We start from the raw sequence: 12,190 nt of genomic DNA on the forward strand, positions 1-12,190 counted from the left end.
CAAGAGGAAATAGTTTCTCTCCATCTACCCAATCGAATCCCTTTATCATTTTAAATGCCTCGATTAAATCACTCCAACCACCTGAACTCAAGGGAACTTGCTCCCTGTCCCTCCAGGGCACCATCCCAAACCTGGGGGCTTTCGCTACAGTCACCACCCTCTCAGACAGTGGAGAAACAGTGTCGATATTGAACCATGTAAAAGTGTACCTCCGCTTTAAGAGGTGCAGGCAGCCCCGCTGGATTTCCTACCCTCCCAAATAGATAGTGCGAGTTATACTGACAGCTAGCCCTCGATAATAAATGGGACCAAACACGAAAATAATTTGGAACTCGTGGCCACGTCATCAGGCAGGCAACGTGGACACTTCTCCACTGCCCGATATGAGCAGGAAACCGGTATTTTATTGGTATTATCAAAATAAACATGATTTGAAATGTTGTATTTGATGGAATTTTACCTTAAAACTGGCAACCTTATTTATGCAATATATATAAAAAGCTCAAATTAACACTTATTCCAACTTTAAATTAATTTTAGTTAGCACCAAGTACATTTTTAGGAACAGAAAACATTCATCAGGCTCAGACAACATCCAGAAGCACACAGAATTGTCTGAGAGTCCATGTATACTGTGCAGTTCAGTATTCTTTCCTAATTATTTATTCCACACGTTCTGTATCTTTTGGGTGACAACATTCTACTCGACTTCCCTTTTTACTTCTAACTGTTTCCTCCTCTGACACTTGAACCCTTCACTGCTGTGGGGACTGCCCGACCAACTTCAGCAACTAACAGCAACAATAATCTTCAACGTTAATTCGGTCACCTCAGACACTTCACTTCTCCTTTCCTAAAGAAAACAAGCTTAGCTTACTTAACATTGCTTGATAATTTAATACTCAGAATCATCTTTATTGCCTGCCTTTGTAGTACACATTACATAAAATGTACAGCACTGAAACAGGCCATTCGGCCCAACCAGTCCATGCTGGCATTTATGGTCCAATCGAGTCTCCTCCCATCCTTCCTCATCTCACTCAATCAGCTTAACCCTCTATTCCTTTCTCCCTCGTGTACTTATCCAGCTTCCCCTTTAAATGTATCTCTGATATTCACCTCAACCACTCCCTGTGGCAGCAAATTCCACATTCTTACCACTCTCTGGGTAAAGAAGTTTCCCCTTTATAAATTATAAAATATACAACTTTTAAGAGTTCCCATTAGTCGGGGACCAGAACTGCTGACGATAGCTCACTGGGGCTGTGACCCACATCATACACAGCAACAAGGCAACTTCCTTAGAGAAGTATAGAGCGAAGCTGCCACTGTGCTTTAGCTCTAATCTCGGAGTATAGCAATTTCCATTTCTGACACCAGTCACCCGTATGGTTTTTGAGTGGTGTTACTAATTTAGTGCCATGTTTGGGATGTTTTTAGTTTACGATGCACACCCTGGAACCACGCTACGACCGACCAAGCCAGTTTCATGGCGATTTCATTATTTCCAGTGGAGTTATCAGTGACCTTGATTGGAGCTGCAAGGTGCCCTATGGCTCAGTCTTGCCACTTGCTGCAGCTCTTGCATTGTTAATTTTAGGCTGACGTTTGAAGGGGAAGACTTTATATAAAGCTTCATAAAACCCTTCTGGTAATGATTTAGTTTATTTTTGTGTGGAAGATTGCATTTAAAGCTAATCCATGAAGAAAATTAATTCTAATTATACATTGTTGAGGATAAAGAACTGGGACTCTGTCCTGCAATGCTATTTCCATTTGCGTGTTTGTTATGGTTGGAAAAGAACTCCAGAGGTATAACACTCTGTCAACCATGATTCCCAGTGGATACTTAATCTCATTTGACCATGAAGGGAGGAAGAGATGGAAAACCTAGAGGTAATTCAACCTGGAGATCTTTGGTACAAATACTGGTGGATTATTATTGAATTTATTGGTCTTGGAGTAGGTGTTCTGGTGCCTTTTCAGCCACAGAGTGGTGTTTGGGGCCCCAAAATTGAGAGAGGAAAATAATGATTTTTAAAATCATGAAAAGAAAGCTTGGATTACAATACCAGTTAGGGGTTTACCCACAGCTACCTCAGACCTGGCTCTGTGCTGCAGCACGGACCCTATTTCTAGTATCGCAGCTTTAGGCTCGCAGTCCCTGTCCACTGTGGCTCCTGCACCTGATCCAGTAGGTACCCTACAGAGAGGAAGAGCAGCAATGTTGGAGAGAGTGGGACTGTTATCAGTAGTACCGCATAAAATAAACAAATCAGGATTCACATTTGCTATGCTCCAGGGACCTGTGGTGGCTGACCAAATGTTCAGCTGGAATTTGGACAAAGAACAGATACAAACTATGACCATGGCCATGGCTCCTGGGTACAGTATAATTAAATGTCCAGGGTATTTTGAAAGTCTTGCTAACAGTGGTATACAGATTATTGCACAAATACTTCTATAATGCCAAGCAAATTTCTAAAACACTCATGTTGATTTCTGCACAAATAAAAATTCCAAACAAATAGGCATTTATGTAAATTTTGGATAGTTTCTTTTAAAAATAAATCTACATAATGTACAACTGTTAATAAAAAAAACATTTTCAAAAGCCATTTCCTCCGCTATCCACAGAACTATTCAAATGTTTGGTGAAATTCATTGCAGAGATTCTTTTTGGAGCATGATATAAGCAACAGAATTCATCAAACACCTCAGACGTCAATCTCGTTTTCCAGTCCTTGACCAGGTTCATACGGTATAACAGTCCGGCTTTCTGCAGCTGTAGAACAAGACACAGATCAAGGATATGAACATATGGAAATAGCCGACAGAGAAAGACCAGCAAGGCTGTCCCATAGTCAGGCAGCATCTGTGGAGAGAGAAACAGAGTTAACGTTTCAGGTCGATGACCCTTCATCAGAACTCCAGAATATGCCAATTCTGATCAAGGGTCATCGACCTGAAACGTTAAATCTGTTTCTCTCCCCACAGAAGCTGCCCGACCCGCTGAGATTTCCAGCATTTTCTGTTTTTATTTCAGATTCCAGGATCTGCAGTATTTTGCTTTTGTCTCATAGTCATGCTGTAATTAAGCATCATGACCCCAGTGCTCCCACCCACACCAGCAGCCACCTAATCTCCTGGGATTACATAAAATATGCTTAGGACAATTCTGGGAAAAAATAATTTGGGAAAATTGTTCTTCAACACCTGAAGGCCATCAAAATGAGTTCCAGGAGCCCACAATGACCATGAGCTCGATCACCCGATATCCCACCTGCCTTCTGTACGCAGTGATATCAACTGCAACCAGGAACTAACTCAGCCTTTTGAGTGTTTACAGTGTATCCGCACTCGCTGCATAAGCCGGCAACTTGTTCCCGAGGCCAATGACCCTCTGCGAAAAAGAAAACCTCCCAATATCTAACCTAGATCTATATTATAGAATTGATTGTCATTTAAAAATAATGGGAAGGAGGGTTATTTCTGTATTTGAGAATCAAGGTACTTTACATCAGATCGAATGTTGCTTTACCCCTCCGTAAACCAACAGATGCTTTTCTTGCATGCACTCATTCTGTAAAACAAATTTTCCACATCTATCTTTTGAAAAAAAACTTTTAATGGTCTCCCCCTTTTTCATTCTCCATGTGTCTTGCACTATTTGACATCCAAGACAGCAGGTCAAGTAGTTCCTGGACCAACCCAGTATTGGGAAGGTCTGCAAGAACACATATCGAGCTAATAAAGCAGAACTGTTTAAATTCTTTCCTGCATGGCAGACACTGAGGATTGTCTCAATGCAGGTCACTGGCTGGGAGTTGGATAAAGTCAGCAGGAAGCAACCCAGCTGTCCCCAGTGGTGGGTGTGTCGATGTCCTGCTCAGTGCTACATTTGAAAAATCACTGATGGAATGACATCCTGAATCGAAATGAATACTGAACCTTACTAAACCTACTGAGCTGGTCAGGGCCACCAACAGCAGCTGAGCGGTTCTATATTGACCATCAGACCCAGGATGTTGGCTTTCATTTGGCTGTTGGGAGACAATTCAAATCCATGTTTCTAACAGATGGGAAAGATGTTCAACTGTGCCATTATTAAATAATCAGAGAGGGGATATTTTACAATTAACAATTTAAAGCCTTGTTAAAGATTATGAATAAAGGCAACTCCATAATTTCACGCAAATCATCACTTCCACATTATATCATCTTTTCAGCATCTCTTTCGCAGATCACAATAACATTCGCCACAACAGCTTCCTCCCAATTGACCCCTCATTATACGCTATCTACCAACAAATGAGGATCATGTTTGTGCTATAGCACTCACATTTCTGCGAATGTACTGCTACCATAGTCGTCGCTAACCATGTTACCTTTCTTCACAATTGTAAGATCCTGCAGTTAGTCAGAGTCAAAAATGCTGGAGGGAATGGGGCAAACATGGTCTGTTCTGGCATTTGTCCCTCATAATCCTAAAATTATTAAGCAACATACACTTGGAGCAGACTTTGCACTGCATTCTAAGAGATTACTGAAGCACATTCTTTCACAAGAGAAAGCAACCCTATACTAATTATTTTTCTAAATAATTAAAATATTCTTTTGGTATAAATGGGTGATATTTATCGGTATTTACCGAGTTTCCCATCTCCCACATTGCACACTCTTATTGGCTTCTCTATGTGTGATTTAACTGTTCATCACTCACACCTATATTGCATGGAATCCCTTCAAAGAGGAGATATAAACTTCAGACTATACCAGTAAACATATGACATAGAAAAGAAGCCGCCTGGGATTATAAGTAAGGTTTAAAACTGACCTCTGTTGCTCAGTTTCTGCTGATGCTCTTTCTGTAGTAGCTTTGGCCCTAGCAAGCCAATAATAACTGCTCCGAATGGAGCTGTGATCAGGATTCCCAGGAAGGCCACAGTGAGAACAATCATGCCATACTCTGCTCCAATCTCGTCATTTCGGATTCGTGCCGTGTCCAAAGCGACAGACCCAATGGCAGCCTAATTCAGCACAAAAGACAATTACAAAGACAATTATGTGATACATTCAGCTCTTTCGATAATGCAATATATAATGAAAATCCAGAAAGATCACACAACCTATGACTAGGTTTAATTTGGACACAACATTTACACCAAGCAACAAACGGCACAGCACTTTTATTTATTTTAATAACTGTCCAAACTCTGGAAGTGATCAGAATTTTTCAGTTGAATATTAAACAGATACTCTATGACAAAGCTATCTACCAACTTTAGATTACATTTTTTATATATATATATAATTCTGTATCAGGGCTGTCACCATGCTGCTGTGTTTAGAGGCTGGAATGATGAAACATGATTATTTCCCAAGAAACATGTCCGTAGTGTATTACAGTGCCTAAAATCTATATTTAAAAAAATTTGTTTCAGGGTGTGGGCATCGCTGGCAAGGCCGGCATTTATTGCCCATCCCTAACTGCCCCTTGAAAAGGTGGTGGTGAGCCGCCTTCTTGAACCGCTGCAGTCCGTGTGGTGAAGGTGCTCCCACAGTGCTGTTAGGGAGGGAGTTCCAGGATTGTGACCCAGGGACGATGAAGGAACGGCCGATATATTTCCAAGTCAGGATGGTGTGTGACTGGGAGGGGAACGTGGAGGTGGTGGTGTTCCCATGCGTCTGCTGCCCTTGTCCTTCTAGGTGGTAGAGGTCGTGGGTTTGGGAGGTGCTGCTGAAGAAGCCTTGGCGAGTTGCTGCAGTGCATCTTGTAGATGGTACACACTGCAGCCACGGTGCGCCAGTGGTGGAGGGAGTGAATGTTGAAGGTGGTGGATGGGGAGCCGATCAAGTGGCTGCTTTGTCCTGGATGGTGTCAAGCTTCTTGAGTGTTGTTGGAGCTGCACTCATCCAGGCGAGTGGAGAGTATTCCATCACATTCCTGACTTGTGACTTGTAGATGGTGGAAAGGCTTTGGGGAGTCAGGAGGTGAGACACTCGCCACAGAATACCCAGCCTCTGACCCGCTCTTGTGGCCACAGTATTTATGTGGCTGGTCCAGTTACATTTCTGGTCAATGGTGACCCCCAGGATGTTGATGGTGTAAGCATCGGCGTAAACATCGACAGCATCGGCGTAAACATTTTGGACTTTAAATTTTGGTCATGTAATGGGAACCCATCAGAGTGAGATCAGGTAAACTGATCAGTGCTCAAGCCATCGAAATGACAGAGTCCCAGAGCGCGGGAACCTCAGGACAAAGGAAGCTATTTGGCCACCCAGACTCGCTGGCGCCTTTATCCCCAGGAAGAGCCCGGTAACAAAGGCACAGGCCGAAGATTTGATTCGTTGCTCTTTAGTTGGACTGCCTCAGGCAAAGGACTGGTTTTTGGCGCGAGGATTCAGCAAGCATTTTTCGGGTATAAGAGAAAGGCAGTTTGCTGCAATCTCTCTCTCTCCTCTTCTGCGCTTGGTGCTTCGTTCAACGCTTTCAAGGACCGAGCACTCCTTCTGGGACGGAAAGAAGAAACCTTCATCTACGAGCAAAGAGAGCCTCGTTATTTCGACTGGGAAGCTGATTTTGAGACTGGACTTGGAAACCACAGATTGGTACAGAACCACAAGATACGCCTCATCGGGAGAAGCAACAAGTAAGTCAGAGAGGTAATTGGTGAGCATTATCCCAGCCCACGCATCCTTTAGACCACCGCATAGTGTGAAGGGGTGTCGTGTGTCCCCACCAAGCATTAGGGGTTTAGTGGGGAGGTTTCTGTGTGGTTCATAGGCGTATGCAGTCTGTTGGACAGATTCAGTGGTGCTCTACTGAGCCAAGCAGGGGTGTTTTACTCGTGGGTACTTCGCGATACGCGGATGTTCAGACGGGCCAGTGTTGTGTGTTGTACTGTGTTTGTTTTATACCACCAGGGTGTGCTTTAATTTGAATAAAAGCATTGTGATGGTTGAGACCGAAAGATCTGTCTATAACTGAGTATTCTGTTCACGACTATAATTCCCGGGGCCTAGAACTGTTGAATGGGGGGGGATGGTGATTCAAAACCACCAAGGGCAAAACCACTTACAATGGTGGGGGATTCGGCGATGCCAATGCCATTGAATGTCAAGGGTAGGTGGTTAGATTCTCCTCTGTTGGAGATGGTCATTGCCTGGCACTTGTGTGGCGTGAATGTTACTTGCCACTTATCAGCCAAGCCTGAAGGTTGTCCAGCTTGCTGCATGTGGGCACGGACTGCTTCATTATCTGAGGAGTTGTGAATGGCACTAAACACTGTGCAATCATCAGCGAACATCCATACTTCTGACCTTATGATGGAGGGAAGGTCATTTTTGAAGCGGCTGAAGATGGTTGGGCCGAGGACACTGCCCTGAGGAACTCCTGCAGCGATGTCCTGGGCTGAGATGATTGACCTCCAACCACCACAACCATCTTCCTTTGTGCTGGGTATGACTCCAGCCAGTGAAGAGTTTTCCCCGATTCCCACTGACCAGTTTTACTAGGGCTCCTTGATGCCACACTCGGTCAAATGCTGCCTTGATGTCAAAGACAGTCACTCTCACCTCACCTCTGGAATTCAGCTCGTTTGTCCATGTTTGGACCAAGGCTGCAATGAGTTCTGGAGCCAAGTGGTAGAACCCAAACTGAGAATTGGTGGGCAGGTTATTGGTGAATAAGTACCACTTGATAGTACTCGACCACCATCACTTTGCTGATGATTGCTGTGGCTGTAATTGACCAGATTGGATTTGGCATGCTTTTTATGGACAGGACATACCTGGGCAATATTCCACATTGTCGGATAGATGTCAGTGTTGTAGCTGGAACAATTTGGCTAGAGGCGCAGCTAGTACTGGAGCACAAGTCTTCAGCACGACAGCCAGGATGTTGTCGGGGCCCATTGCCTTTGCTGTATCCAGTGCGCTCAGCCGTTTCTTGATATCACGTGGAGTGAATCGAATTGGCTGAAGACTGGCTTCTGTGATGGTGGGGACCTCAGGAGGAGGCCGATATGGATCATCCATGCGACATTTCTGGCTGAAAATGGTTGCAAATGCTTCAGCCTTGAGTGCTGGGCTCCGCCAACATTGAGGATGGGGATATTCATGGAGTCACCTCCTCCCGTTAGTTGTTTAATTGTCCAGCACCATTCACCACTGGATATGGCAGGGCTGCAGAGCTTTGATCTGATCCGTTGATTGTGGGATCGCTTAGCTCTGTCTATAGCATACTGCTTCCTCTGTTTAGCATGCATGTAGTCCTGTGTTGCAGCTTCCCCAGGTTGCCGCCTCATTTTTAGGTACACCTGGTGCTGCTCCTGGCATGCTCTTCTACACTCCTCATTGAACCAGGGTTGGTCCCCTGGCTTGACGGGAATGGTAAAGTGAGGGATATGTCAGGCCATGAGGTTACAGATTGTGGTGGAATATAATTCTGCTGCTGCTGATGGCCCACAGCGCCTCATGGATGCCCAGTTTTGAGCTGCTAGACCTGTTCTGAATCTATCCCATTTAGCACGGCGGTAGTGTCACACAACACAATGGAGGGTGTCCTCAGTGTGAAAACAGGGCTTCGTCTCCACAATGTCTGTGCGGCGGTCACTGCTACCAATGCTGTCATGGACAGATACATCTGCGACAGGTAGATGGTGAGGATGAGGTCAAGTTAAGTTTTCCCATGCACAATCTGGCAGCTATGTTCTTCAGGACTCGGCCAGCTTGGTCAATAATGTTCTTACCGAGCCACTGAGGGTGATGGACATTGAAGTCCCCCATCCAGAGTATATTCTATAGCCTTGCTACCCTCAGTGCTTCTTCGAAGTGGTAGTCAACATGGAGGAGTATTGATTCTTCAGTTGAGGGAGAGCAATGGTTGGTTATCAGCAGGGGGTTTCCTTGCCCATGTTGGACCTGAAGCCATAAGACTTCATGTAGTCCAGAGTCAATGTTAAGGACTCCCAGGGCCACTCCCTTCCGACTGTATACTACTGTGCTGCCACCTCTGGTGGATATGTCCTGCTGGTGAGACAGGATATACCCAGGGATGGTGATGGAGGAGTCTGGGACATTGGCTGAAAGATATTATTCTGTGAGTATGACTATCTCAGGCTGTTGCTTGACTAGGTCTATGGGACAGCTCTCCCAATTTTGGCACAAGTCACCAGATGTTGGCAAGGAGGACTTTGCAGGGTCGACTGGGCTGGGTGTGGCGTTGTAATGTCTGTAGCTGGTGCCGAGGTCGATGCCGGGTGGTCCATCCGGTTTAATTCTTATTATTGTTTCTTGTAGCAGTTTGTTACGACTGTGTGTCTCGCTGGGCTATTTCAGAGGGCAGTGAAGAGTCAACCACATTGCTGTGGGTCTAGAGTCACATATCGGCCGGACCGGGTAAGGACGGTGGATTTCTTTCCCTAAAGGACATCAGTGAACCAGATGGGTTTTTATCACAATCCGATAGTTTCATAGTCACCATTACTGATAGTAGCTTTTTAGTCCAGATTTATTTAATTAATTGAATTTTAATTCCCCAGCTGCCATGGGGGGAGGGGTGGGATTTGAAGTCATGTCTCTGGATCATTAGCCCAGGCCTCTGGATTACTGGTCCAGTAACATAACCACTGTGCTACCGTTCCCATAAATGATCTATTTACATAAAAACATATAAAAAGAACGTTTGATAGTTATTTTTTTGGTTAGTCGTCCCTCTGATTGTTGTGAGCTCTGGTAGCTCTCTGTCAGTCTCTTTCTTCACTTTCACTTTCCCAACATACCCTTTAGGCTCCTTTATGACCCATGAGCTGGTCAGTGTTTCTCCGACTGTGTGCAATGCCAGCCATTATCGTCTACACAACTCTCAGAGCACAACGCTATTCTCCAGTGTCATTGTTCTCTCCCTCAGCAGCTTGATTTGCAAACAATGTTCACTGCAGTAGTTGTTTGAATTCAGCTGCGATAAATGAAAACCCATTCTCGCAAACACAGGCCATAAACTCTCATTTCATCTTCCATTTCCAGATCAAAGTACATGTACAGCCTTGAAATATCAATTCATTAACAAATGATCCTTTAAACAAATTCTTAATATCTGGTTTCAGAGGTACAGAATAGATTGAATTTTGCTATGGCCTTTGTGTAACAAAGTAATAAACTGGGAAACAAGAAAGGAGAATGGAAAGGCCTTTGTGGGGCAGAGTGCTGTTCCAAGGCAATCAGCATTGACCATTTGGTTTCACAGACTGATAACATTTAAATATATCACTGTCTGACACCAACCTGAACTGTGGCTTTAGGGATCCAGGCCAAAGAGATAAAAAATTTTTCCTTCATGTTAAATCCAGAGAAGTGTACCACACAAAACGTGATCAAGATTCTGACTACAAGAGCGATGCTCAGAGTTGCAATCCCAAGACCTAGGGTAAAAACACGGTAGATTATTTAGTATCAGGAAGTATTGATGTTGCAGGCTCAGTCAGTTTTGTTATAGTTGATAATGTAACAGTGAGCCTGAACATGCATTAAAACTGGTTTTCAAAGCTGACGGCCAGAATGGTTCGAGTTGGGCTATGCTGGGTTTACCCCATTCCTAATCCTGCACCCACCTCAGAGCTCCTGGATGACAGGGTGCCCTTCTCTGTGCTATGAGACTCTTCCCAGGATTACCACACCCTGGGACACAATTCCCAGTGCTACTATACTCAAAACTCCCTACCCAGTGGCAACACACCCCATCAGCGTTACCATATCCTGTCACCCCACTCCCTCTCATGTGCTACCAGACTCCAGAAGCTCCTTGCCAAGTGCTACAGATCCTGGCATTGCCCCCAGGGCTGCCACGCCCTGGGGCACTGTGCCCCCCAGTACTGGAACATTGTGACCTTGCGGCACTGTGCCCCCTAGTACTGGGACAGTGACACCTTGGGGCAGAGGCACCCCCCGTACTGGGATATTGTGACCTTGGGGCCCAGTGCCCCCAGTACTGGGACATTGTGACCTTAGGACACTGTGTCCCCCGTAATGGGACATTGTGACCTTGGGACACGGTGCCCCCCCGTACTGGGACACCGTGACCTTGGGGCAGAGGCCCCCGTACTGGGACATTGTGACTTTGGGGCCCAGTGCCCCCAGTACTGGGACATTGTGACCTTGGGGCCCAGTGCCCCCAGTACTGGGACATTGTGACCTTGGGGCCCAGTGTCCCCCATACTGGGACATTGTGACCTTAGGACACGGTGCCCCCCGTACTGGGACACCGTGACCTTGGGGCAGAGGCCCCAGTACTGGGACATTGTGACCTTGGGGCCCAGTGCCCCCCGTACTGGGACATTGTGACCTTGGGGCAGAGGCCCCCCCGTACTGGGACATTGTGACCTTGGGGCAGAGGTCCCCCCGTACTGGGACATTGTGACCTTGGGGCAGAGGTCCCCCCGTACTGGGACATTGTGACCTTGGGGCCCAGTGCCTCCCCCCCCCGTACTGGGACAGTGTGACCTTGGGGCCCAGTGCCCCCCGTACTGGGACACCGTGACCTTGGGGCAGAGGTCCCCCCGTACTGGGACATTGTGACCTTGGGGCCCAGTGCCTCCCCCCCCCGTACTGGGACAGTGTGACCTTGGGGCCCAGTGCCCCCCGTACTGGGACACCGTGACCTTGGGGCAGAGGCCCCCCCATACTGGGATATTGTGACCTTGGGGCAGAGGTCCCCCCGTACTGGGACATTGTGACCTTGGGGCCCAGTGACCCCAGTACTGGGAGATTGTGACCTTGGGGCAGAGGTCCCCCCGTACTGGGACATTGTGACCTTGGGGCCCAGTGCCTCCCCCCCCCGTACTGGGACAGTGTGACCTTGGGGCCCAGTGCCCCCCGTACTGGGACACCGTGACCTTGGGGCAGAGGCCCCCGTACTGGGACATTGTGATCTTGGGGCCCAGTGCCCCCCGTACTGGGACATTGTGACCTTGGGGCCCAGTGACCCCAGTACTGGGACATTGTGACCTTGGGGCCCAGTGACCCCAGTACTGGGAGATTGTGACAATGGGGCAGAGGCCCCCCCGTATTGGGATATTGTGACCTTGGGGCAGAGGCCCTCCCGTACTGGGATATTGTGACCTTGGGGCCCAGTGCCCCCAGTACTGGGACATTGTGACCTTGGGGCCCAGTGTCCCCCCGTACTGGG

The 12,190-nt window shown here is 46.7% G+C and overlaps 1 protein-coding gene across 1 annotated transcript in view; it reads right to left on the reverse strand.

Moving 5' to 3' along the window:
- Nucleotides 1-321: 321 nt before the first annotated feature.
- LOC139251091 (sodium/hydrogen exchanger 9B2-like) overlaps nt 322-12,190 on the reverse strand; it is a 157,969-nt gene continuing 146,100 nt past the window's right edge. The window contains exons 12-14 of the mRNA XM_070873154.1: nt 10,291-10,427; nt 4,838-5,030; nt 322-2,785 (exon numbers count right to left, since the gene is read on the reverse strand). Of these exons, the coding sequence (XP_070729255.1) occupies nt 2,718-2,785; nt 4,838-5,030; nt 10,291-10,427 (398 nt within the window). The 3' untranslated portion in view covers nt 322-2,717. The remainder of the gene's footprint in view (nt 2,786-4,837; nt 5,031-10,290; nt 10,428-12,190) is intronic.

This window comes from Pristiophorus japonicus, chromosome 2, assembly GCF_044704955.1.
Source record: "Pristiophorus japonicus isolate sPriJap1 chromosome 2, sPriJap1.hap1, whole genome shotgun sequence".
NCBI classification, from domain to species: domain Eukaryota; kingdom Metazoa; phylum Chordata; class Chondrichthyes; family Pristiophoridae; genus Pristiophorus; species Pristiophorus japonicus.